General features: G+C 47.8%; 1 protein-coding gene across 15 annotated transcripts; it reads right to left on the bottom strand.

The window, feature by feature from the left end:
• Positions 1–23,725, bottom strand: ZNF384 (zinc finger protein 384). Of its 15 annotated transcripts, none has more exons than XM_058829965.1 (12): positions 22,314–22,366; positions 21,656–21,704; positions 20,549–20,738; positions 17,837–17,903; positions 17,451–17,691; positions 16,809–17,124; positions 11,877–11,954; positions 4,591–4,815; positions 3,759–3,941; positions 2,883–2,961; positions 1,905–2,063; positions 1–1,738 (listed from the first exon to the last, which is right to left on the bottom strand). In XM_058829965.1, exons 3-12 carry the CDS (start codon positions 20,599–20,601, stop codon positions 1,463–1,465), a joined length of 1,677 nt encoding a protein of 558 aa, XP_058685948.1. In that variant the 5' UTR covers positions 20,602–20,738; positions 21,656–21,704; positions 22,314–22,366; the 3' UTR covers positions 1–1,462. The 15 variants fall into 15 exon arrangements, with proteins under 15 accessions (XP_058685948.1, XP_058685951.1, XP_058685947.1 ...); XM_058829968.1 differs by lacking the exon at positions 22,314–22,366 and adding an exon at positions 22,037–22,099 and having other exon boundaries at positions 17,837–17,907; XM_058829964.1 differs by lacking the exon at positions 22,314–22,366 and adding an exon at positions 22,037–22,099.
• Positions 23,726–27,844: the final 4,119 nt, after the last annotated feature.

Raw genomic sequence — 27,844 nt, 5'->3', positions numbered from 1 at the left:
TTGAAAATAAAAATTCGCCAGGATAATGCGTTTTATAAACACAGAGATAGAAACAGTTACAGCAAGGACAGAGCGGGCCAGGGGTGGGGAATAGATATTTATATATATATATATATATAAATTCAAGGGGCCTTCAGTTTATTCTTGTTGGCTCCCCCTTCTCATTAGATTGGTCTCTCTGTGGGGATCTTCATCCCCTTCTCTCCACTGTCCACCTTTTGGGGATTCTCTCCCATTACCAAGGTCCAGAAGAGGCCACCACTGCCATGTGAGTCCAGCCCGTCTTGGCAAGAGGGAGCCTGGGAGAGCACTCTGGCAGGAGATGAGCAGGACAAGTTAGCCTTTCCCTGCCTCCTGCCAGCTCCTTGAAAAGACTGGTCTATTCCTCCTCCTCCTCCTCCTCCTCCTCCTCCTCCTCTCCCTTTGGGAAACTGGGGGCAGGACAGGTATGTGAGTGTCAGAACTGCTGTCATTCCATCTTTCAGGAAAGGGAGTAGAGAGAAGGGAGATGATTATTTTGGCAGTCTCTTACCCTCCCTCCAGTTGCTTTTTGGTTTGTTGTTGATGCCTGCAGGCTTTTCTGAGGAGGTGGGGGGAAAAGCAGGAGGGAGAGGAGGAGGAGTACAAGCTGCTAGGATATCATCCACAACAGGCAGGAAGAGCAATGAGCAGGAACCCACATTCCTACAGGGCCATCGTGCTGCTCAGACAGCTGGGAGAGAGAGGCAGCAGTCAGTTCAGACAGACTCCTCTCTATTGCTCTCCACCAGCGGAGGAGAAAGAACGCAATACTCCACAGCCCTTAGGCAGTGTAGACACCTGTCCATCCCAGAGAACATGCCTCACCTTTCCCCCCTCCACTGGTCTCACCTTCCACTGGGGAGGAGGTTTCTCCCATCCAGTCCTTGGGGCAGGACGAGCGACCCCTCCTCCCTTTCACAAGCAGGAGGGACAGGAATGGATATTTCTCTCTTAGACACTCAAGGCAATCCTCAAAGAACCCCATCCAGCTGTCAACCCTGCCACATTCTTCTGTGGCCTGCTAAAAACACGTGTCCAAGCCCCTGTATATACAAGGGCCATCTCTCCATCCCATCCACCATGCGTGTCTCAACACGCAACCCCGCTTCGTACACATCCTACAGTGAGAGAGAAGGCAAAACAGGGGCCTTTCTTTGGGTTTCAAAGGAGGGGCTCTTGCATGAGGAAGTGATCCCAGCACAGGAAAGGGGCTCTTGCACAAGGAAGCATCCTCCTACCAGGCAGGCTGTTGCACAGAAAGAGCACCCCCTTGAGACAGGCTGTTGTTCAAGGGGCTGCCATGAACAGGGTTAAACGGCCAGAAGAGGCTGTTGCAGGAGGAGAGGCCGGAAACTGTTGCACGAGGAGGGCCGCTGCATAAGCGGTGCCCCTGGCACAGGCTATGCACAAGAGGCTTTCTGCTCCCTGGGTTGAGGTCTCTCTAGGAGCTGGAGAGGTGCTCCACCTGGATGGCGCTGGTGCTGACAGTGAGGCAGATGTCCTTGTGATGCTCTGAAGTCTTGTAAGGAGTCAGGTCAAAGGAGCATTGGGGGGGAGGGTTGGGTTGGTTAGTGTCTCCAGAAGGGCCCCCTGCTGCCCCCCCGCCCTGTGGCTGGAAGTGCTGCTGCTGCTGCGAGGCCTGGGCTTGTGCCTGAACCACCTGCTGCTGTGGGTCAGGGATGTTGTGTTTCCGCATGTGCTTCATCAGGTACGTCTCCTGCAACGGGAAGAACCGCGTGAGAGGAGGGAACGACGCTCGCGAAAGGTGAAGCCAACGGGGAGGGACACGGCAACTCAGGGGACTGCTCCCGTTGGATCTAGAGGAGCTGCTCCCTGGGAAGTCTGACCACTTCTGCTACCCCCCCAGGGCTGCAAACACTCACCGAGGTGTAGGCCCGGCTGCAGATGGAGCAGGTGTAGACCTTGGCGTGTTTCACCGTGTGCGTAGCCAGGTGTACCTCCAACGAGGCAGCATCCGTGTACGCACGGTGGCAGTTGTGGCACTTGAAAGGTTTGTCTTTGTTGTGCTGCCGTCTGTGGGACTGGAGGGCGGCAGCAACAAGGAGCAGAGAAAGCAAACGTGACGAAGGAATAAAGTATTAGTACTGGAAATGGCTTTACCTCAAACACTCCCTTCAAGCCAGGCCCCAAGCTCCTGAGGAAAGTACACCTGGCTCCTAGCACAGGGACAGAACTTCTCCCTCCAGCCCACCACACCTTCCCCACACATGCCCTTTCCTGTCATGCATATTAGGCATTGAAGAGCGGAGACTCTTAATGCTCCACAACCCCCATCTCCTCAGCTTCCATGCAGTCTTTTCCTGGTCTCTCCTTTTCTTACCCCCTATACATCTGCTCCCTGCATCCAACACCTTCAGGGCAGGACTTGCTTTAACTCCTTGCAGGTGTTTACAGCTCTTTGCTCTTTGGCACACTCTACAGTCCCCCTCCTCCAGGGTACTGCAACAGGACACACCATCTTCCCTATATCCCTACCCTTATGCCCTCCATTTCATTGTAAAACAAACAAAAAACCCACCCAGATACACAGACTTCATTGGGTGTAACATTCTGCAAAAGTCTTGCCCCAGCTAAGTTAGAAAACTGCAAGACAGATGGGAGGAACTTCACTAAGGTCTCACTGCTTTCAAGTCAAGTTAACAATTTCACATGATGCAACTGTTTATGTGACTTCTTTGGGCCACTAGTGCCACAAGTCAGGAATCTCTTCCCTGCCCAGAGCTTCGATAGCTTTCTGTATTCTTTTATTCTCCTCCCAGCTGCCCCACTTGGTTCCACCTCCTTTACTCCAAGCACCTTGCCAACCCCTGCTGGCTAGTAGGACACACCCAGCCCCTTACCTGCAAGTTGGAAAGCTGGGTGAAAGCCTTTTCACACCCAGGGTGAGCACATTTGTAGGGTCGGTCCCCGGTGTGGATACTGTTGAGGAAGAGCACAAACGGGAGGCAGTGAGCAGGCAGACAGAGCAGACTGCCAGGGCCTGCTGCTGTGTGAAGGGGAAGATGTTGCCTCCAGATGCTGCTCTAGCTGGACAAAGAGAGCTCTGCCCAGCTCCCTTGTCCAGTTAGAAGTTGGAGAAGACAGGCAGTCAAGCAGATTTCAGAGTGACTAGGATTGAGGAGCAAGAGCTTATGAATGGCTGGACAGCTCAGCATGTGAGCTACCTAAAAATGTATTGGGAAGGGGTCAGGAGGTCTAGACTCCCTGCTCCAAGCTCAGGAATCCCAAATGACCAACCAAGAGGAATCTGTTCTCTTGCTTCCACAGTACCAAGAAAGCAGATCTGTTCCCTCCAGGATAGACACACCAACACTTTTCCTTTTAAGTAACAGGCTGAGTTTTCCTACAGTGTTAATCTGTCCCTGTCCCCCTGCAATGCCAGGAGCAGCTTCCACACACTCAGGCCAACCCCCGTGGTGCCAGGCTGGGATCCCCTACAGCCAATGCCTCTCTCTCTATCGCTCTCTCTCTCTGTGCCGCCCACGGTGCAAGACCAAGGATCCCCAGGGACAGCACGTGCCCACCTCAGCCCTGACGTGGTCAGTGTCTCCTGCGCAGCCTCCACTCCGTCCACTCAGGTGGGTCACCTCCTTCTGGGGGTGCAGCCGGCCGCATTCCCCGCCCGCCCCCCGCATGCTTGGCGCGCGTGCTCCAGAGGTGCATGCCGGCAGCGCGGGGGGACCAGGGCCAGGCCCCCAGCCTCCTCTGGCCCTTACCGTGTGTGCTGCTGCAGGTGGGAGAGCTGGCGGAAGGCCTTCTGGCAGTAGCGGCAGGTGTAGGGCTTGGCCCCCGAGTGGATGCGGAGGTGCTGGGCCAGGTAGGATGTGTTGGCGAAGCTCTTGGAGCAGTGAGGACACTTGTGCGGCTTGACAATCGCCGTGTGGAGCTTGGAGTGGATCCTGCCGAAGAGGAGGAGGAGCAGCAGCAGTTGGACATGACCGCCATCTGGCTAGTGCTGATGGAATGAGGGCACAAAGGGGGTGGGACAGCACCACGCTATCTGCTACATGAAGGAACTCCAAACACAGCACGAGCTCTCTTGGTCTCAAACCGTGCTCCCCTTGGATTCAAGAGACCATGGTCTGTCCGCACCGGGGGAGGATCCAGAGAGAGGAACTATAGAGCTTTGGACTGAGGGGCATTGGCAGAGCTGTGTGTGGGAAGCCTACGGCTGAAATAGCAGGGGGGCTGCAAGCCTGGACTTGAGATGTTTGGCAGAACTATGCTGGGGTGACAGGGAACAGTCCTCCTGTGCCCACTCTACTCTCACACTGACACAACCAGCCCTACCTCCTGTCAGAAAGCGTCACTCGGCTGCTGACACCTCTCCGGCAGAGCAGCACTAACCTGAGCGCACCCAGCCCCTCACAGCCAGGGACCGATCTCACGTGTCCGATACCGCTACTGCCGGCCTGACGTGCGCAAGACCTGACCAGCCTGTGACAAGCAGCCAGGTCTCCCCAGGCAGTCGCCCACTGAGGTGCTCACAGCATGCTGGGATGACGGCAACATGCAGTGCGGAGGGCCCCAGCCTCCTCTGGCCCTTACCGTGTGTGCTGCTGCAGGTGGGAGAGCTGGCGGAAGGCCTTCTGGCAGTAGCTGCACGTGTAGGGCTTGGCCCCTGAGTGGATACGAATGTGCTGGGCCAGGTAGGAGCTGTTGGCGAAGCTCTTGGAGCAGTGAGGACACTTGTGTGGCTTTGTCTCCGTATGGGACTTGGAGTGGATCTGCATCTCCGACTTGGAGTAGAAGGTCAGCGAACACATCCGGCACCTGGGACCGGGGTGAGGGGAAGAGACAGTGTCACATGGGGGTAAGCCCCAATATGGATAAACTCAAACTGGATGGGATCTTCCACACTGAGTGAAGGGGCTTTTTCCCACTATGTGGTACTGGGGAGGTTTCACCCGGGACACTGCTTGGCTGTGAGTGCTCCAGTCCCAGGGGGACAAATTTAAACTGGGAACTGGTGTAACAGAACAAACAATACTTCACACAGCCAGACAAGTAAAGGCGTTGGAAGAAACCAACTGGCTTGCATGAGAGACAGGGCAGCACTTTGGAAATATTCCAACAGCAATCCTAAGGGGATAGGAATAATTCCCAGACAAAACCCCCACTTTGTAAATCTATGATTTATTTCAGTCAAAAAAACCTTGGAATACCTGGAAATCCCAGGTTATAGTTTGTATTAGAAGTTAATTCCATGTGCTGTGAAGTCTGTGAGAGTAGTAATGGCCAAATCCACTTAACTCTGCTCCCATTTTTGGAGAAGACACTCATATATTTAGGATACAAAATGCAGGGATTAACAGCAGTGCTGGTTTCCTAGTGGGCCTCACACAGATACTCTGGATCTCAAATGTGGTACTTCATTGGTCTAGTGGGCTTTCATCATTTCAGTCTCACTGATGTGATGCAAAATGTTTTGTCTGGGCGTTTGGATCCATCTGTTCCCATAATGATCAGAAATGTATTTGTTAACACACAGACTCTGAACAAGAAGAAGCAGTTGGCATCGCTGTGCTACGGATGCTGCTGTTAAAAACTGTTCCTCCACCACGACACCAGGCTGTTAAGAGAAGCTCATACTGTTTTACAATTCAAGATGGTAAAAGCTTTTGTGGTTGATAATTTGACAGAGAGATAAAAGCTGCATCCAAGTTACTCACTTCTTCCCCACCCCTACAATGTGTGTCAAACAAGGGGCAGAGTTAAGGCTTATCTGAATTTAGGTTTTTCATTTACATTAAAGACAAAATAGAATCTCCACATGTAACTTCTAAGGTCACATCTGAGAGAAGATGTACCATCCCAAGGAAGTCTGGGCAACATGAATTCAACTTTCACAGTGACTTTGTCTGGGAATTTCCTTAAGCTTTATAGTGTTTACAAAACTGCTTGGCAACAGAAGTCCGCAGGTATTACAAGCCACAGAGAGCTGATCCTGCTCCTCCCCATATCCATCTCTCCTCAGGAGGATATTTCATTACATCTACTGTTGTGGCTCTGTTGGAGCCAGAAGCTTTATGACGTGTGCAGTCTGATTAGCGTATGTCATGTAAGCAGTATTTATCCAGCACCTACCTTAACTTCCACAGGCCCTTCCGAGCCACAGCTTGATTCCAAGCCATTTAGCTGGAAGCCATGCCTCCTTAGCAAGCACTCGCACGCACACCTCTCGTAACATTTCCCTCCTCTCCACTTTTGCTCTTTTACATTCATTATCATCTCTAACAGTTGTTCCCACGTGTCCTACCTTCATCTTTCCCTTAATCCATTTTAATTGCAAGCCCTAACAGAACATGCAAACTAAGTACATCCTGACATAAATCCTTCCTCATACACACAGACACACACACAATCCCTTCTGGAATCAACAAACAGATGCAATTTGGCTGTTTATCCTTACATCTATTAAAGAATATAAGGAGTAAAAAAGGAACATCAGCATTGTCTTTTTAAAAAAAGTAGCTCTTGGTTTATAAACCAAACTATCTCAAGTTGCACAGTTTGTTCCAGACTTCCCAAAATCCTAGACTTGAATATAGCAAATGTATTTTGCAGTAATCAAGTCATACTTACAGGGTGAGGACTGTGTATCCTTGAAAGCACCAACCTTAGAAATAACTTTGAGGTGAACACTGAACTGAAAAATACCTCTGAGCCCCCAGGTCCAGTTCCCTGCTAATGCAAGCAATTACAGCATAATCCCATGCTTGACTTTTAGCAAGCTCCTTCTCAGCAGATGCTGACTTCCATTACTCTCAATTGAACCCTGTTCCACAGCATTGGCCCTCTGATAAGGAACTGTTCAATTGAGAACAAGCTCCTAGTGTGATGCTGTGCTAATAGGGCTCACCAAAACAAAGGGGAATAGCAGGTATCTTTCTTGTGTACAGGAGGGCAGCAACTGTTCTTGCCAACAGCATGTCTAATTCTGAAGTCCATGTCCTCAACAATTACTGAAAAACTCACACAGACTCACCAAACTTAAAGAATGATGGCATGTGGAAAATTGGCTTTGCAGGAAAGATTCACTAACTCCAGTCAATGTAGGTTTGGAGTAAAGATTAAAAGATAAACTTGGTCAATATCCAAATAAATCTACATAGGGAGAAAAATATCTATTACTAGGGGCTTATTTTATGAACAAGTAAGATATAACAAGGAACAACAACTGACACTAGAAAAAAAGGGGAAACAGGCCTTTTCCAACAATGAAAATAATGCATCTTTGGAACAAGGCTCAGAGGCTACAACATGATCCAAATCACTTGGCCCCTACAATCAGTATTCTGAGAATCCAAGTACCATCCTGAGAGAAATATTCTTTTAAGGGCTTTGCTCTAGTTTAAAGAGAATGCTGGGCACTAATCTCTTCTGTGCTGTATGCAGGATTTTATATTTTAAATAGTCTATTCTGTTCTGAAAAATTAATGAACTTTAGCATGCCATCAAGTCTAAGTAGTCCCATGCATTAAATCTATAGTGCCATAAAGCCATCAACTTTATCTTCCATAACTTCTGTGTACCCTTACTTGCTTTGCCAGGTATCTGCCTTCAGGTCAGAATTTTCTAAAATAAACTTTAATGAAGAGAAACAGACTGCGTGTCCTTTTCTATTTTCAAAATAAAATTATAAAGAAGTTGTTTCAAAACCTCACTGGCACTTGCATGACAATGATAAACCTGATTATTAGCAAAAACAGGCCTCAACAATAACAAAACCCCCAAAACCCTAACCCACCTAAAAACCCCAAACCCAAAACAAAACCCTCAAATGAACAAACCAACCAACCCCCGTTGACTGAATTTAGCAGCTATAGACATTTTGATATTGTTTTTCAAACAACACTTAGAATGAAAATCTTGCAAGAACTCATTTTCTAATCATCTAATTAGCATCAACCCTGAGAGAGCAAGAATGTTATGCAGCATTAACAAATTCATGAGCCTTATGAGTTAAAAAAAGCCATGGAATATAACAGAAAGCTGCATTTCGGAATTTTATATTGTGTGGTATCAGGCTTTTTCAAGGGAACAAATGATCCATTTAATTAAGGGCTTCGCATTCTGCCTCAGACAACATCAAATATTAAAGGGGAAGATGCAATCAGCCCTCTAGTGGGCAAATATGGATTCAAAAAAATGTTAAATCTATATAGATAATGAGAACATCCCATCTGACACTAGCAGCATTTCAGTATTCTACTTCAGTGAAATTCTGGCTGGGGAGAGGAAAAATAGGGAGTGCTCCTTGCTAAGCATGAATGAAACACTATATGAAGTAATTGATTTCTACCCCCCCTCTGTTTAATATCCATTTTTAATAGTCTCCCCACTGTGCTTCTAAACTACCCCTCCTTTGGCTGCATTCTTTCTGACAGCAAGAAACAGAAATGACTGCAGCATTCCCATTGATGGTGTGACACAACATTCCCTGCAGCTGCTTGTTATGGCTCTGAAAATTCAGACAGCCTTGGAGAAAATATCCTTAATAACACAGAGGTTCATATCAACAGTTAAATTAGCACTCAGCCATATGCCAGAGATCAAAAGTAACCCCTTCCAATGTTTACCATGCTTTCTTTTATACAGGAAATAAAGACATTCAGAATATGTTCATGTTAGACAGAGACACTCTCAAAAATCATGAAATGCCAGTAAAAGGTGGATGTATGAAAATCATCACAATGAGTCATAAACAAAATGATGCCTATAGCAACTAGACTACAACTCTGTGGCACACAGTGCTGCATTTTTTTCCACTTTTCATGGAATGTTCCGCCTCATTCATCAGATGCTGTTAGGAGATAAAATACCATCTGAAATACCAGCTCATAGTAAAATTTGCCTAACATGGATTAACAGCCTTTTTCAATCAAGTGCTTAATTGATCAGTATCATAGTTGTGAAAACTATGTAAGCTTTTATATGGCTCTGAGAATTCAAATTCCTAGTATCTACTGCGAGTAGTCTTACAAGTTAATTGAGTCCTTGCTCCTTCTGTTAGGCTACAAATACAAGTTAGACCATCAGTTAAAATAAAAATCGAAACAGGAAAGTCTGAATTTAGACTAGATGATATGTGTAAGTTTAGGCTGTCAGAGCCAGCAGCTCATTTAGCAGGGAAGGAAACGTCCTGCCTTTTCAATGCAGAGTTAATGAAGTAATTAATGCAAGCACAGCATAATAATGGATGCACAATTCATGATAAATGCCAACTTGACCCTCACACTCCCTTCCCCTTTTTTTTTAAGCTGAAGTTAAACACTTTCTTGTTAATATTTTGTAAGAGGCGAGGAGAGGAAACAAAACCAACATCCAAGATACACAGGTACAGTACACTTGGGCAACACACAAATAAAGCTAGCGAGTATGAAGATGCCAAACAAAGGCACAGGAATTGTACCTCTGCTTCCACACTGGCACACCCAGCATCAGCTCTGATTCAAAAGCCAATGCTGTGCTTCCACTGAACAGTTTACGCTCCTGGTGTGCCTAACAAATCTATCAGCTATGCTCAGAGATCTTGGTCAACTTGCTTCCACAGTCCTTCAGGCACCTGCTGGCTTGGAAAGGCTGCAGAAAAGCATACTCTCATACATGAGTTTATATATGAGTTTAAAATGCTCTCATCATATGGCACTTTCCCAGTTTTCAGATTTGAGGACATTCCTGCATTTTGTCCATTTTTCCAAGCAACCCTAAAAATACCTGACCCAGAATTTTGTGGTATTTCAGCATACTTCACAAGTTGCCTGTCTTCTTTTAATGACTCAATCATTTATGCTTTAAACAGGTGCACCTTAAACCTTTTCTGTCACAGTCTCAAACTGTGAGCTTTCAAGATGTCACTTAATTCCTAAAAGTCTTTTTCACAGTCATTGCTTTCCAGTATACTGCTCCTCCATACTCCTTATCTTTAGATCAGACACATTCAATACTCCAGCAAGACACTTCTGTGTGATACTGTTTTCCACTGTGTCCAAACATCTGGACTGTAATCCCTGGCTGCTGAAGACATCATGCTGTCCCAAAAGGCTAAGTCTTCCATGGGACTGTATTAAAAAATATTTTGTCTGCACAATTAACAGCCACATAAAGATCTTTTTTTTTTGCAGCTATCCACTAGTATTGCTTTAATCTTTAAGTTATCAGCCATGACTTTCTGTTGACCTCCAAATCATTGAACATCAAGCCTAAGACACTGTCTACCAATTTTTGAAATCAGTCACCATTAGCATAAAAGGCCAACAAAACAGTAAGACACAATAATGTGCTTCCTAGTATAGTGATAACATGCAAGGGCTAAAATTAAAAGAATACAAAAGGCCCATTAGAAAGCACTAGGAAATTTGGAAACACCAGGACTATGGTCATCCATGTCACCGTAATTTGGCTCTGCAATGCAGGTGCATTCTGATACAGCCTTATTGACTGTTTCCACAGAACTGCACTCTTACTATGTTGCACAGACAAATACTTAACAACCAGGCATTCAGTTTTCTGTATCACTACTGTGGACAGCCTTAAGCCTCGTCGACTACATGCAATTCCAACCTTCTGAAGCAGATCACTCATCTCCTGTACCCACCACAGAAATATCAGTGCTCCATAAGCACTCATTTCCCCCCACAATGTCCCTGTTCTATTTTTTGTAAGGGAAGGGAATCACAAAAGACACAGTGAAAGGCAGTAAGAGAGACATACCCACTAATTCCAAGTGGCCAAACTGGTATCTGTGACCCCTTTTTTTCCTTTAAAGGAGAAGTCCTATTACATATGTTCACATCCCCGCCCCTATAGATTTCTATGCTACTCCTATGAGATTCAGCACCTCTGCAAAGCAAAATAGGGTCTGACCTGTAACAGAGGAGTGTTCAATGATAGTGGAGGTTATGGTTTTGGGAACAACAAATGTTAATTATTTCAGGATAACTCTCTGTGGTATTTTGAGACAAATGCAAATCCACTGAAGACTGGACCTAACTCATACTTGCACACACTTGAAGGCAAGATTATCTGTAGGGCTGTAGGATACCACAGCAATCTGTGGCAGAGGCAAGTGTAATCAACAATTCTTCACAATAGCAAATGCCTTCCCCAGACCCTCCTCCTCAATTCCACAATCCCATCTCAATGCATTTTACTTTCTTTTAACAGAGCATTCCTTTCAGTTTGAGCAAACATGCAGGACTCTGACAGGCTGTCATGCACCAATAACTAATCAAGGATGGTATCAAAGTGCATTGACTCAACAGGGCCAAATTAAGGTGTAACCAGGTAAGAGACGCAAAATACAGTTTTAAAGTTCCCTCTCCTCCAAGCTGAAACTGTGATTGTCCTTATTACCCTGCACACACTCATTCCATTGACAAGTAACACGCCAAAATTAGAACTTGTGACTGCAGAACTTCTCCTGTCAATTCCTTGTTTGGCACTATGAGGAGCAGCCAAGGGAAAGCACGTACATAGGTGCACACACACACACAGTTACAGTACCTCCGCAGAAAGAAGAGAACTTACCATGACACAAGGTTTTACCTCATTATACCCTCAGGCATGTGGCCAGTCAAATTGTCATTTTCTAAGCTCCAAGCACTGCATTTATGTACAAAGCAAGGATTATGTGTACAAACTGCATGTGTATATGTAAATGTGCATATGCAAGTCTTCCTTAAGAGTTCTGAGATCATAAGCCAATTCCAACCAATCTGGAAAAGGGGTAAGGATCTTAAAAGTCAACACAAGTCTCAAAAATATGCAGCTGAGGAAAGAAGAGAGACTCTCTTGGAGTCCTCTGCTGAGGGAAAGGCTAATAAGCTCACCCTTGATTAGACATCAGAGAATCCACACAGGAGAGAGCCGCTGGAAACCAGGCATCATTAGTTCCGCTGCTCACGGAACTACTTGTTAAAAAAAGCAAACAGAAATTCCAACGTGTGGCATCATACTGACACCCACGTTGGTCATCAGCAATCTTAAAATCCATTGCACAGACCTCTGCCACTGCAGCTAAGATGATAAATGACAGCAACAATACTTTGTCACCTTTTTCTAGCCTAAGAGGGAGATGAGGTTCTTTGCCGGAGGAGGTCACATTCTTATGCTGACATCAAAGACATGGCAAAATTTAGAAACACTGGGTTTAATATTTCTAGGCTTTGGAGGGAATGTGGTCAAACTTTCTGCCTGACACTTCAAACTTAATTCCCCCTTTGCCCTTAGCCATCTAGCCCAGAGCAATCCCCTCTCCTGCGCCAAGGACCAGACTCAAGCTCTTTATGCACAAGCCCCAGCCCCTTGATGCTCTACTGCAGGGGCTCTTCGCTATTTCATTCCCTCAATTACCTAACACTTATCTCCTCTCTCCCATGCTTCTGTTTGTCTGTCCACATCCCATACTCTTGTCCCTCTCTGTTCTGCCAGTTCTAGGTATCTTGTTTTCCAGCACCTAGCAGGTCTGGTTCTTTCCTCCACCCCTCAGTCTTGGCTGTTTATAGCTTATTCCTGTACTAGCTTCTCCCATCTCTCCCTTGCAAAGAGGCTCCCCATCACATCCTCTGCTGCATTCCCTAGTTTGTAGGCTCTTGTCTTTTCTCTCCTCCTTTTTGATTCCCATCTCTACCAAGTTTCCAGATTTCCTCAACACAAACAGGTCCAGTCCCTGCTCATACCTCATTCTCATCCCTACCACGTTTGAACCAAGCAGGGTCTTATTACGCCTTGCCTTTATGCCCATCAGAAGGAGAGGTTACTGTCCACACTGAGCACTAAAGACTCCTTCTGAAGCAGGAGAAACAGCTGTCCCTGAAGGAAAAGCATGTCTGGCCCTTCAGTGCAACTCTAGAAGATGCTTAGAGCTGCAGAAAAAGTAGATATATAGTTCAGCCTCATACAGAAACTGAGAGAAGTTAGGCTGTATTTGTCTGCTCTGTGGAGATGGACTATCTCCTGAGTGCCTGGAGTCATGCAAGACTCAAGAAGCAGCAAAGAGAATATAACCTTCACATATTTCAGCCACCAAACTATAAATCATCTCAGAGCATGCTTAACAGATTTCTTCCAAGCTTAAAACTGGCCCAGTTCAACAATATTGGTACAGACATATGTGGCTTACAAAACCCATAGTCACTACATACAAATTGATTCAAAACTATGGGAAGTTCACCAAACAGTAATGCTAAATCCGGTAAAGGGAAGAAAAAACAGGCTTAAAACAAGACATGTCTGAGAAGATGCCCACCTGCTTTGTATTCAAACCACTGGTTCCCCTTGTGTCCATGATTTGTTCCTTAATGAGGGTCTCCATCCAGCTTCCTCATCTCCTGCAGCTCAGTTTACTAAGGCTTCTGTAGGCTTTTGCATCTTAGACTCATCTCAAACATTTCCTATGCCCCTCAGCTGATTATTGTCTCCCAACCTCCCTGCTGTTCCCCAGTGAAAGGAAGGAAAACTCAAAACTAGAAGTGGAGAAGACAGAGCTTGTTGATTACACTATGACAATGAGGCCCTTCTCAAGCCGACAACCTTTCTGTTGGTATCTGAGGCTCCAGAGCACAGCTTGCAAAACCATTCCAGACTGAACTGGTATTCATCCTAGATTTTGCTTAATACCAGAGCCTAGTAATGCCTATACAGAGCTCTCTTCCTCTTACAAAGAAACTACTTAGAGAGCTGTCAAGAGAAGGAGAATTGATGATCTGGCCCAGAGCAGCTGAACCACTTCATCAGTCTTGTCTACCGATCACATCACAGCCCAGACTTCTAAAAGTGCACAGGTACAGGCACCACACCAGGACTAAAAAACAATCCTGCTGTATCCAGGACCCGTTTTCTAACTTTTCCTCACCACTTCTAAAGCACTGGGAAGAAGCCATGTCTTTCTAGAAGTCTTTTTTCATCTTTCTAGAAGGACTCTTGATGCTGATCTCATTTTCCAAAGAAAAAGTGAATTCTACAAAGATGTCAGGGAAGATTAACAAAGAGCTGACAATGAATCCAGACAAGACTGAAGTGACATTACACATGAAGGAAAATTCTTCACAGGACTAGGTTAGATGCTGTCCCCTGCAGGTGCAAGCATTCTTCCAGCAGCACAACGCAAAGTACCAAGGACTCTGCCAGACTAATCCTAAGGACAGACGTCAAAGATCTGCAAAGTATTGCCATCACTAGCAAAAGCCTCAACACCTTTGCTTACAAAAAACACCCTAGTCACAGAGATTCTTGCATCACTAATTCACTCCTGGAGATGATACAGCAATAAAACAGCTGCCATTTGCTGGAGCAGGCATCTCTACATTTAGCAGAGAATGGGATGAGCTGGAGTATACACATCAAGGTTTATGCTCCAGCACCTTCCAGATCTGCCTGGCTGTGCTGCTCATTCAAGGCCTTACTCTGTCTTCATCACCACACTAGGAGTCAGGAATTACAAATTATTAGCCACCTGCCCAGACACTTGTGACAAGAGAGCTCAAAAACAAAGCTTAAAAAAATAATTAAATCTGACAAAATAATCCCAGGCTTTAGGAAATTAAAAAAAAAAAAAAAAAAAAAAAATCACACTGATCCATGTAGTACAACTCCTTCCAGGAATCTGAGTACATTATTCTCAGCGTCTCATCATGGGAATCAGTGAAATCATACAAACGTAGTCATCTGAATGCCAAAATCAACTCCTCCTCCAGCCTGAGAAAGAAGCAGGAGTAGATGAACCTCACCCACAGTCTTAATTTAGCAAGCATATGTCTGCATACTGTAGTGACGGGAACTACTGAAATCATCCTCTAGAACACAGAAGGATTCCGGTATTTCTCAAAGTTTTAACTTGTGAGTCTATTCATATGCATATTATAGAGAAATGATTTTACTATGTTTCACAAAGGTTTTCTCTCCCACAGCTCCAAGGGAAGATAGTGCTTTCCTTTATTTTTCCAACAATCACTTTTAGTTCCAAACTTGCACAGGGAATGCATCATCCAAGGAGCAGATCTCAAGGAGGGCAGAAGTACTCCTTGGTGCCAATAAATCTCAATTTAGCTCTCTCACACCTAAGCACTGCTCAGAGGAAGGCCTACTTGGGGTAGGGGCTAGTGGAAGAGGTACCACACTCAGACTAAACATAAAGAAATCTTAAAACATAAAGATATTACATGTTCCCACATATATAGTCATCTGGTTTTTTTTCCCTGCAAAGCCTTTTTCATGAGCTGGTACACAGACTATGCGTGTTCATAAAGTTTCTGCTGAGTCACTCCACCTGGTCTTAGGCATTTTTTTTTCAAACTTACAAGTAAACAAGGAGCTATAATTAAAGCCCTGGTTCAGCTTTAATTCTAGTGTTCACTGCCAATTGTGTCCCCTCTAAATACATATTTAACAACCTAATTAGCAACCCAAACTGTAAGCAGCTTGAGTAGTGTGGAACTGTGGCTATGGCCCAAAATAAATGGTGGGATTACAAATAGCAAGCTACCTAACACTCCCACCCTTCCTCACCATACGCTGATTATATTTTCAAAGCAGAAGAACTGGGACATTGGCTAAAGTAAAAAGGCTAGTTTTGTACCCATTTAGCTCTAGTTTTGTACCCATTTAACTATTTTGATTAAAAAATGTGTTAAAAAAATGCTATCGCTAAAAGTGAAAAAATGCCTGAGGTGGGTGCACAGATTCTGTGTAGATGCCTTCATATTCCTATGGCTTAATTCCAGAAAGATAACTAAATCTGTACCAAAACAAAGAGCATCTAGGATGATAAAAGAAAAACTGTTTGATATGGGATGCTGGGCACATTATAGGAAAGTGAGAAGTCCTAGGGATCATCTTCTATTTCTGTTTCAATTTGGCTACTACTTCGCCTCTTATTTATCTTAATCATCTGTCAGAAACACTTATCACTGAATCACCCATAAGTGCTCCCGCTTCCCGCCTAAGACAGACCATCACATTTACTCCCTACCACTTTCTGCTCTGTCTGGTTCCCACCTTTTCTGAAACACCCACACTGCTTATCCTCTGGTTCAAGTATTCCCTCCTACCTTATCTCTCTCCTCACCATCACTCGTAAACTCAAGCCACATCCCTCCAAGCTCAGAAACCCAACCTCAGGGCTCAGAACTCTCCTCCCTCTTATCTGATACACTTAGGGTTCATAAACACCCTTATATTTAATTCAGAAATACATTTTTTTCCCCCTTGTTTTCTTTGGAGTGCTGAGATAGAAGGAGATCACATGGGGCAATACACACAGGAGCAGACACTATCACCACAGTTCACTTCCTGCTCTGTGTGTCTCCAGTTTGTAGTCTTTACACTGGACAGACTGGAGTTTTAACTGGGGAGCACCCAGGTATACCAGGGCTCTCAGCTACACCAGAAGTGCTCCAGCTGTACCAGACAGCACTGCACTCTGCAGTACAGGAGCCATACTACCTGGCTGTGCCATCAGGGATACAGTTTAGCCTCCATAACATCCTGGTCATTAACTAACCTAGTAATGTCAACAACTACATATTCAGGAAATCAAGACAGTCCACGAAAAGGAAATCCTTAGTTTTGGGTTAACCCATCAGCTTGTAAATATTCCTGACCAGCAAGAAAACTCAACTCCTTCTGCAGCTCAAAGATTCTCTACTCAGGCACCCCCTAGGTACAAGGCAGAGATCTCTTCTTCCCCATGTAACCCTCTGAAGGGTTAAGGACACCCCCATCCCCATGCAATGTTACAGTCACAGTTTAACCCCACTCCCCACCTGTATGTCTTGCCATCCTTGTGCTGGTCCTCATCATCTTCGTTTGTCAGCACAAAGGGGTCACTCATCTCTGGCAGCCCCGACTCCTGCAATCGTTTCTTCTTCCGGCCCCGGGGTGGTTTGGGGGCAACTCCCCCAGCCCCTTCAGTGAGGGTGGTTGTCCCTTTCTTGGACAGGTCTGGAACCACCTGCAGGGCTGCCTGGGAGCCAGGGGGTAGCGCAGAGACGATCATGGGAGCTGAGATGGGAAAGGTTTGGGCAGAGGCAGCTGTGGTCACCAGAGAACCTGACGGGGAAGTTATCACCAGACCAGGACCTGCAAACAAAGGAAGGTGGAGGAAGTCAGTTATTACATCTCCAGTTACGCCCAACCTCCTTATCCCACAGAAGCACCCACTTTTGACTACAACACTAACACAAGGGTAACTTCCCCTCCCAAAGCTCCACTGCTGCAAGTCAAACTTCCATAAAGACGTGGATGTATGGAGTGCCTAGAGATTCACAGTGAAACCACACCAAGACAGTCCACATCATCAGTAAGGCTAGGAATAACATACAGGCCAATAAAGCTTCTCCAGGACCTCTTTTTTCCCCATCCCACATCCCCCTTGGTACGCTGCCAAAGCCTTTGGAGCGCCCTACCTGCTGTCATGAGCCCAGCAGACTGCACTGGTACCACGGTGATGTTCTGAGTCACAGGGGCTTGGCTGTGTGGTGTCAGCTGCTCTGGCTTGGTGTCCGAGTCCATGGAGATACCAGTGGGCAGGGCCACAGAGGTGGGGACTGTCAGCAAGGCAGGGTAGTGGGGGGGAGCCAGGCTGCAGCCCTTCTCTGTGGGCAATAACTGCTCCTTCATCTTGTTAATGAACATGGTGTTCTCAATCTAAATGGGGGGAAGGACAGGTTTTAGCATATCCTGGCACAATTTTGCCCAGCATTTGGCTGAGCAAGAAGTGCAACAGAAACACTCATTGTGCATAAACTTCTAACAGGAAGCAAGACCAACGTAACAGGTTGGAAGATCTTACCTGTCCCGAGACGGTCGGCACTGCTGGCCAGAAGTACGGGGAGGAGTTGAAATGAGATTCTTCCATCCTAGCTGGGCACAGGGGGCAGGAAGAAGGGGGAAGGGAAGAGGAATGAAGGACAAGGAAGACAGACAGACAGACACACACAAAAAACCCATTAAACCCAAAGAGACTCCAACATGGAACTGACTCAGTCTAAAGCTGTGACAGTTCCTTAATCTCCCCAGTCTTTCTTGAGCAACTTCTCCCCCATTTTGAGCTATCTGCCCAAATGAAAAATTTATTTTCAGGGGAAAAAGGTGCCTATTATTCCCATGGGCTTGGGTCCACCTGAAATGCCCGCTTGCCCGGTAGTCCTCCATGCAAAAAACAGGACTGACTAGAAACCCAGAACACATCCAAATTTTCCCAGTTGTCATCCACCCAAGTACATGGAATAAATTAAGTCTGTGCATCTGCAGCCAGGCAAATACAGATGAAAACAGTTTTCCACCATCAGACAGCCTGACCCCACAGGCAGTGAAAATTCTGGACCTTGCCTGTCCCTCCACCCCAGCTCAGCACTAAGGACCCAGATGCAGGAAAGGGACATTAGCATTATGTTACACAGGAAGAAAGACAGGCAGAGAGAGGGGAAACAGACTTGCCTAAGTTAACAAGACAGCCACAGCAGACCAAGAAGTCAAACTCAGGGCTCCTAACTTCTTGCTGCCCACCCCAGCCCCACTCTTGAAAGAAACAGAAGAATATCATTCAATATTCCTGCTCTCCTCCAATGAGACTAAGCAGTAAGAAAACAGCCTGATTCCCCTGCTCCTGAGATACCCTATTTCCAAGTGAGACCATGTCTCAGCTCTCCACTGCCCATTTCCTTACCATCTTTGGGACAAGATTCTATAGGACTCTGTTCCCAGCCACGTGCCCACTGCTCCATCTCAACTCTCCCTGCGTTCAGAGGACCAGTCAGACACCCAAAGAGAGTCTCCTGTGCACCGAAGTATAATCTCTTTGGGAATACCTGACAGAAGAAGCACTTTCCTTTCTAATTCTTACATTCCTCTGTGTAATATCATTAGTGGACAAAGTTTATTACACTTGCAAAAACATTACTCAAAACCTGAAGAAATTAACAAAAGAGTATTTTCTGAAATAGAAGATACATCTATTCCTAAACGAATATGGCAAAAGTGGTAGGTAAAAGCTATGCCCAGAATACATCTGGCAGAGAGTGCAACCACTAGGTTTTTCATGCAGCTACCTGCAAACTGCCCCACTCCTATTTCTGTTATGGTCTGTCAGTGGTCTAATAGTTAAACAATATTGTTTCTGAAAAGTCTATCTCAATCATCAGGGGAGCTCAGAGGCATAGCCCCAGTAGCATGAAACACATTACAGAAGTGTAATCAGGACAGAATAAATACATGTGGAATTGCTGTGTGTGAGCCAAAATGCAAAGATAATTTTCCTCTATGTGGAGAAGCAGTATTTAAATGAACCAAATTACCCGATAATTTTGTTTTTATGAATTGCTCATGCAACAGCAAGGCCAAGTACTCCTGCCTCACTCACTCACTGCAAATCAACCAATAAACACACTTAAGGATAAATTATTTACCTTACGTTGGTGGCATGCAGTCAGACTGCTCGCTGCCTGACTGAATTACTCTGGATTTACACTGCTGTGATTCAATCAGAGGCTGATGGGGCAAGACTCTTTACCTTCCTTCCTCTGCTTTCTTTTCTGAGCAAAATTAATTATTAAGTTCACTGCCCACAGTACAGCCCTATGCATTTAGTGCCTAATTACATGGTTTTTTTCTTCCACAGGATGGGCACATACGAGGAGATAACACATCCTTGGCAATTGAGCACCACCTGAACCCAGAGGGGCATTTTGTTTGGAATTTCCAGGTTTGGAGTTTTTTGCTTAGGTTTGGTTTTATTTGTAAAATAAATAAGCCCTTATTTGCTTAGCTTCCACGTCAAAAACACCAAAGTGAACCTGACTCTCCAAAAACATATAAAGTCTCATATAATAATCAGATACATTTTCCACAGAAACTTTGTAATAGTTCAAAACTCCCTTGGACACAACTGCAAACTTCAGGAGTTAAACAGAAAGATGCCAATTTAAGCAAAAAAAAAACCAAAAAACCCTCACAACAGCTTTCTTATTTAAAAATAATGAAAGGCAAGTCCATTTTCAGATTCCAAAATCCAGGCTAGCAGAGGCCAGGGCACTCAGTGGCTGCTTGTCTCCATCTTGTCTTCCATCAGAACTTCACAGAGAATCTAACTTTTGTTTGCTCAGTTTGCAAAGTGTGCAAGTCAAATACAGCTCTTACTGATTCTTCAAAGGATGGCTATGCTGATTTCATTAGACTCCCTTAGAATCCATCTCCCTATCCAAAAATCTTCATGCTTGAGCATATTATCTATCAGGCCTCAAACTTCTGGCTTGAAAGGCTGAAGTGTGATGGAGTTATAAGAATGTGGAGGAAAAGGAGAAATGGTGTAAAAGTTGAAGCTTTCATGCAATTTCACTAGCAAGCCAGTCTTCCAAAGGCAGAAAACAAAGGTAAGATTCCTCCACCAACCTACTGTCCTGGTGCCCAGAGCTGTCCCTCCCCTACCCCATTTTTAGGCTAAAAGAGTATTTTGAAAACATGCACCCCTATTGGCAGCCCCCACTTAGACGCTGCTCACACTTACTTTACCAGAACTCTGCACGTAACCCTTCCAATTGCTCTATAACTACCAGACATGGGCTGGAGCTTCAACCCTGTACCACAGCACGCTCCCACTGCAGGGCCTTCATCATCCCAGCTTCCACAAACAGGCCAGAGATGGGACCTTCTTCCTATTCACCAGTCTAGTATCAGACAGATGCCAACGTACCCTCCTGATATAAACCAAAAACACTTTCTATGTACAGACCACAAATGTACATGCACCAAATAAACAACCGAGTGAACCAGAGAACTCACAAGGGACAAGGGATCTGGAGTTTATAGATCTCACAGAGTACTTCACAGAATCACATACTTAACGTGCTGGATTTATACTTCTTGGCAGGTCACCACTTTAATCATAAACAGACAGATAAAAGCACGTGCAAGTATACGCTGAGGTAGAGGCTGTGTTTCTGGAAGGCACAATCAAGGTTGGATACGCAGGTATTTAATCAGAGGTTGACTTTTAACACGGGTTTCTTTATTCTCCAGATGCCTGGCTTTTATCTCCTATTCGGCACGGAGTTTTCAGTCAACAAAAAGCCCTGAGTGTAACGCTCGGGAGCAATTTAGACTGTTATTTTATGTCTGCCCAAGATATTTTTTCAGTGACAAGGAGCTTTTAGGCTTAATTATGGCAAAATACTGAGGATGCTGAAAGCCACGCAGGCTGTTGGATCAAAAGCAAAAATGCTTCCACGGAATTCATAAGCACCAAAAAGTTCAAATGCTGCTACACCTTTAGAACAAGCACATTTGAACACTCATCGGGAATACCCAAAATGAACCGGACAGAGTCCTGGATCCCAAACCCACACGCTAGAGACAGAACTTTGGTGCCGTTCCCCGACACTTGTGTAGCCTCCACCCCAACCGAGCGAGCCTCTGTTGGAACAGGTGCCTGGCAGAGAGCATACCCTGCGCCTCAGCTCCTTCCAGGCGGTCAATCCCTTCTCCCGCACCCCGGAGCTCAAATGCCTTCACGCCCCCAGCTCCGGGACCCGCGGCCCATCCCATCTCCTCCCCCACCGCGGCAGCCCCCGGGGCAGGGGCGGGGGTCACTCACGCAGCTCCGAGAGCTCCTTACCCCTCTCACTCTCCCTCCTCTTGCATTTCTCCTCCTTCCAGGGCCGGCTCTGCAAATAAACCGCCTGGGTTACCGGGGCGCCCGGGGCCCCGCATGGCAGCGGGCGGCGCTCCGCGGGGCCCGCGGCCCGGGGCACCCCGGCCATACGCGGGCCAGGCGCTCCCCGTGGGGCCCGGACCCACCTCCCCCCGCGGCGGCCGAGGGCGGGGCCGGCCCGGAGCGCGGCTCCCCCGTGGCGGAGCCCCCGACGCCGGGACAGACGGGCGGACGGACAGACAGACAGACAGCCCGCCCTCCTCCATTTCCGCTTCCGGATCGCCCCGGCCCCGGAAGTCCCGCTGCCCGGCCCCCCGCCTGCGGTCCCGCCGCCCCGCACGTTACCGGGCTCCCCCCCAGCGGCGGCCCCGGCCCGGCTCCGGCGGCGGCGGCCTCCTCACCGGAAAGACAGCGGGGAGGAGCTTCCGGGTCAGGGGGCGGGGCGCGCCCCGGCGCTTCCGGGTCGCCAAGAGGAGCGGAACGGCGTCATCAGCGGTTTCGCTTGAAAACGGGGCGGCGGAGCGGCGGCGGCGGCCCGGGGGAGGCTCCCCGGGGCGGGGGCACCGGCGAGGTGGCCGCGGCCGGAGGTCGGGGCGGGGGCCGGGCGCGCGCGCGCGCTTACCGGAAGCGCGGAGGGCGCCGGCGCGCGGGGAATCCCGTGCTGGCGGAAGGGCGGAAGTGGCTGTGGCGGGCGGGCGCGCGGCGTCCCCGAGCCCGGCCGGCAGGGCCGCTTCCGGCCTCGCGGCGTCACGTGACGCGGGCGGACCGAGGATGGGGGGAGAGGAGGCCGCCCTCATGAATATTCATGAGCCACCGGGAGCAGTAATTCGGCCGCCGCCTCTCGGTCGGCGCGGCGTGCGGCTGTTCCCGAGGAGTTTTCCTGAACGCTGTGCCTGCCAGCGCCTGGGACGGTCCCGGCCCGCCGCGATGCTCCAGAGGAGTTGTCCCTAAGTTTGGCTGCCAGCGCCGGGGACGGTCCCAGCCCGCGCTGGCACCAGCGTTTCCTGGCACACTGTTGAACGTGTTTGTCCTGCTGAGCCAACAGAAAGGGCTTCCCGCTGGCTGGTTTTGTGCCAGAATGGGCAAACTGGACCATCTCATTCCCTGCCGGGAGCAGGAGGGCGAGGCCGAGCGTGGAGGGGAGCAGGGGAACCCTGCTCCCGCAGCCGGCGGCTCCGTGTAACCTCACCCAAAGCCCAGTCGGTTTTGTATTTGTCACCGTGCACAGCGTGACCCCGGAGGGGGCTGCAGCTCACCCTCCTTCCCAGTCCCTGAGAGCTCGGTTTCACGGGTTCAGCCCACCCCAGGTTGGCCTGGCGGTTCCCGCTGGCTCCCGGGCGCGCAGCGGGAGGAGCAGCCGGCACTCAGCGCCTGGAGCCCCGGCCACAGCCGGGCTGCTCCTGCAGGACACATCGCGGAGCATCGCTGAGCCCTGGGCAGCCCCGCACCGAGCTGCAGACACACCGCAAAAATCACCAAGCGCGCTGGCTGTTGCTGCTCTGCTCTGTCTTGGACGCTTCGTGCGGAAAGAGACTTTATTAGGATAATGTACGCTTCGTTCCGCTACTCGTAGCAGGGTTAACTTTGGCGCCGGGCCCACTCCCAGGTCAGGTCAGGTCACCTTCCTCACCTGCGGTGTTGCGCGCCGGGCGTTTGGCTGAGCTGTTTCAGTGCTCTGACTTGAGAGAAACCTCTTTTTTTAATTGTTGCGTGAGTTTTCTGCCAGCTTGGCATGCTGGAACAGCTTTAGCGAGCCAGCATGAGTAAGAGGGTGGGACCAAGGAGAGCACAAGCACAGCAGCCAGCGGTTAGATGGGCTCGGGCGATGGTGAAACCGCAACATCCGGAGCAGTGGGCAGAGGGAAACCTCCCGGCAGCTCCAGCCGCAGCGCCTGCCTGTGCCCACAACGTGCTGGGGTATTGGTCATCGCGGGCGGCACAAACTTCCTCCTGGGAGGAGTCAGGATTAGCTCTGCGTTCTTCAGCAGGAGTCACATGAAGGCAATTGTTGATTTATTTAAATAAAAGGAGTTGGCAGCCTAATCAGTTTGGAAATTAATTTCCTTGTTAATTTGGGGGTTTTGACTTGCTCATGAATATTCACAAATGCTCATCTTGTTGTGGTTTTTTTTTCTCTCCTCTAATTTATTTTTGTGATTGTCAGATCACCTCTGAAGGTGACATTTCTCTCCTCGTTCTGCAACGCAGCAAATGTATTCAGTCTTGTGCCTTGGAAGAGGAACTACAGCCTGGCACTGACACCTCTTTTACTTCTCTCTTCTTTGCCAGAGTCCTTTATAGCTTCCTTTCTCCCTGCATGCTGCCTAGGAAGAAACAGGACCGACTCTCCTCGAAGAAGACTGGCCTGGACTTGATAACTGGGAGTGCTTGTCAGAATGCCCTATGCCTGGCAAGGGAAATTGTCACTTGAGGATTGGGACAAAGTGGTTAATTTTCCTTAGGGTGCCTGGAGTTTTCTGCTCCCTCTCCCACCCCACACTGCCGAGCACCCTTCAGCAGCACGTGAGGCAGCGTGACTAACATCTGCCACAGACACTTGATTTGTCTTATCTCCTTTCCTTCAGCAGAGGCAAAGTCAGAGAAACACGGGTGTGTGTCTCTGGAGAGTACAGCTGATCTCTTTACCTTCTTTCCCAGCTCTCTGTTGCCTCCCTTTACTTGGCAGCCCTTGCTCCTTTCCACACCAGGGAAGAGCATCCTGGTTGCCACTGCGGGTTTCTCCCTGGTGAGACATGCCCACATCCCACGTGTGTGTGTGTGTTTAGGGCTTCTAGGATTTCATAACACTGACCAGCTGGGCTCAGCTAAGGAGTGTGGTGAGTAAAAACCTGTGTAAAACCGCTGGTGCTGGAGCAGGAGCAGGAGTGTGGGGCGAAGAGCTGCCCTCCTTACACCATGCTCATGTGTGGAGACAGGCTTGGCTGAGGGGTGGCCCCACAGCAAGTAACAAGGTGTGTGTAGTGGAGACCCCAGGCCCAGCCCAGTCTCCAGACCAGCTCATTTCTTTAGAAAGGCCAGCTTTGCTACAGCCTCCATCTATCCAGCTTGCTCTGAGCTGTGTGAGGAGGGGTGGCCAGGCTGCACCAGCCGTGGGGTTCACCCAGCGGCACAGCCAGCCCAGGTTGGGAGCTGGGGAGGGGGGTGACAGAGCGGTTCACAACTCTGCAGCAGTGAAATAAGCCAGCAGCAATGCAAAGTGACTGCAGGAGGTAACAGCCCTGGAGCAGGTGGTAGGTGGAGGTTAGTGGGGCCTCCCTCCTGGGAGCAGAATCATGTGAATAACACAGCCGGGTTCCCACCTCCTGCTGAGGGCACCAGCTCCTGACAAGCTCAGAAAAGAAAATGTGTGGAGAAAGCCAGCCGGTTACCACGACAGTTGCTCTCTCACAACCTTTGGAACAACTTCTGCTGTGCAGCTTTGGCCCAGGAGGGTGGCAAACACACACCTCCACGCTGGCTGCCTGTTCCATCTCCCATCCTTGTTGCCTCCTCCACAATCACATCTGACTGTCACGTTCCCACCTCAGCGCTTTCCTTCTTTATCTACTCTCCTGATTTCTCCATTTCTCTCTTTTTTCACCACCCCAACACAAAGCACCCACCCCATGCCCTTCAGTTGTGATTACAGACAATCCTCCTGTGGTGCCACTGTACTCTCTGTGCTTAAACACCTTTTGTTTGCTGTCTGGGTGTAAACTGCACTGCTCGCTGTGGCTGTCCCAGTAATATAGGTGGTATTTTGTGTCATAGGATCCTGCTTGGCTGGCTTCTAGGGCTGGTAAACCTGACCTGACGTGTTCATTAAGCTGGCTCAAATGGTACCTGAATTTGTTGAGGGTATTGACCAGTAGGCAGAGATGGACAGATGGACTTGGAAAGTGTGATGATGTAGTGACACACATTTTAAGGATGACAGCTGCTCATTCTCACCCAAATTTTTAGCTGCTTGTAGGACAATATTTGGTTTATCCTGCAGCTGGTATTTTAATCTTGAGAGTACATTTCTCAGCAAGGCGTGTTGTCCTCACTCTTTTCAGGGAACTGACATCTCTTTGGCAATCGGCTGATTAAATCCCCTGGCAGCACACAGCAGAGAGCATTTCAGCACGTCATTCTTGGTTGCTTTTTTTTGTTGTTGGGGTTTGTTTTTTGTTTTTTTTTTTCTTTTTTTCTGCTGCATGGAAATAGATTGCATTTTTCTCTGCTTGATAACTTTTCTGCTTAGTGTTTTTTAAGCTTTTAGAAATACACGGTAATGGAGAGTTATACATACTTGTTATCCTGCACATGCTTGGTTGCCTGAATCATTTCATTACAGTGGCATCTTGCTCTCTTAAGGGCAAAGAGGAGACACCTGGGATACACTCTGGAATTTGAAGCATATGCAGCAACAATCCAATCCCTTTTTCACTGAAAGAAGTAGGTTTCTCTGGGACCTAGGACTTGGAGGTGGGTCCCTGTTGGGCAGGAATGTAACAACCTGTGATTGGATCAGCCTTGGCTCCAGGCTGAGTTCATTTGGCCACTGTAGTGTAGTAAGGGCAGTTAGTTACTGAAACTTCTGGCCAATGTGCCATGAATACAAATCCCATCATTTTGAAGGAGATAAAAATATCACTCGCTGGATGTGTCAGGACAGCAAGAGTGGCTGAGGACCTTCAGCACAGAGCAAAAATCACAGTTGTATCAGAAGTGCCTGAGAGGGTCTCTCTTGGGTGGGCACACCCACAGCACAGCACACCACACATGCACAGGCAAAGCCTGCTCCAGTAGGGCAGCAAGTTCTCTGTGGCAGTAACACCTGTCTTTTATTAGATCCCCACAAAAGTTATCAAGAAGCATTTTAAATATGATCCCGCAGCGAGCCCTTCAAGCAATGAAGGTTCCCTGAAGCCTAGGCTGCATTAGCAAAGGTGTAGTCAGCAGATCAAGGGAAATTATTATTCCTATCCTCTGGAGCAGTGTGAGGTCCCACCTGGAAGATTACAGCCAGGACTGGCTCCTCAGTACGAGATGGATGTTGACAACCTGCAGCATGGCCAGCAGAAGGCCCCCACAGTGCAGGGCCAGAGCAGACAATGCACAGGGCTGGGAGAGCTGGGTTTGTTGAACAGAGAACAAGGGGGTGCCTAGTTGTCTGCTCCTACCTAAAGGAAAGCTGTAGAGAAGAGGAAGTCAGACCCTGAGAAGGCAGCAAACAAAGGACAAGAAACAAGGGACAAGTGTTGAAACAATGAAATTCTAAATATGTATAAGAAAAAATATCTTCCCCTTGAGAGCAGGTCAGTAGGGGAAGAGGTGCCTAAAAAGACTGGGGTATCTCCATCCTTGGAGATGTTCAGAAGTTGTGTGAGCAAGGCCCTAAGCAAGCTGGTCTAGCCTTGGAGTTACCCTGCTGTAAGCAGGGAATTGGATTAGAGACTTGTAGAAATCCCTTCCCACCTTTTTGTGTGGGTCAGTGTTTTTGTGCTGCTGATCTGCCATGAGCCAATGCTCAGTGTCTTCACAAAGCTGGGAGCCAGAAGGGCAGTATGCTTGTTCGGCCCCGTGGAAATACATCTGTGCTGACAGCAGCATTAGCATCTGTAAAGCCTTTCTGCACGAATGTCTCTTCTCCAGCTGGCTCACCACCCTCTTTAGCACAACTTGTCCCATTTTATACTACAGATGAATCTCCTAACAGCAGGATCTGGTTAGTTTGGGGGTGACTCCTTAAGCTTTAGCACCCATGTTTTTCTGAACAGCAGCAATCACTGAAATGTCATTTAAAACTATATTGCAGCATGTAAGAGTTCCCTCCCTACACAAAACCTTCACCCCTCCAGAAGCAGAAAGATTTTAATAACTCCTTTAAATTCTTGGTTTAGGTGTCTGCATGTTTCTTTGCAGTCAGAGAATCTGTGATGAGTTTCAGGGGACCTCTGTTCCCTTTCAGAAGTTAAACCCCCCTCTTTTTGAGAAACGTGCCTCTGTGATAGCCTAAACTGTGGCTTTCAGCTCACCAGGAGAGCAGAGGGATGGGTGCTCAGCTGATGCACTCTTCACACCACCTTCAGTGCTCTCCACAGTGCTGCTAAAACACCTCTGGGTCTTTACAGCTGCCTTGTGTCATTTCTCAATAAGAAGGATGAT

The sequence above is a fragment of the Poecile atricapillus genome, chromosome 1 (genome assembly GCF_030490865.1).
Source record: "Poecile atricapillus isolate bPoeAtr1 chromosome 1, bPoeAtr1.hap1, whole genome shotgun sequence".
NCBI classification, from domain to species: Eukaryota; Metazoa; Chordata; class Aves; order Passeriformes; family Paridae; genus Poecile; species Poecile atricapillus.
The sequence above is the reverse complement of the archived record's forward strand: the minus strand, read 5'-3'. Positions and strand labels throughout refer to the sequence as shown.

Excerpts from the sequence above, each read along its gene's own strand:
- ZNF384 (XM_058829958.1), bottom strand. The coding sequence starts at position 22,488 with ATGAGGGCGGCCTCCTCTCCCCCCATCCTCGGTCCGCCCGCGTCACGT. Across the intron at positions 17,692-17,836 it reads TGCCGACCGTCTCGGGACAG|ATTGAGAACACCATGTTCAT; the intron begins GTAAGATCTTCC and ends CCCCCCATTTAG. Across the intron at positions 1,739-1,904 it reads GCAGCCGGGCCTACACCTCG|GAGACGTACCTGATGAAGCA; the intron begins GTGAGTGTTTGC and ends TTCCCGTTGCAG.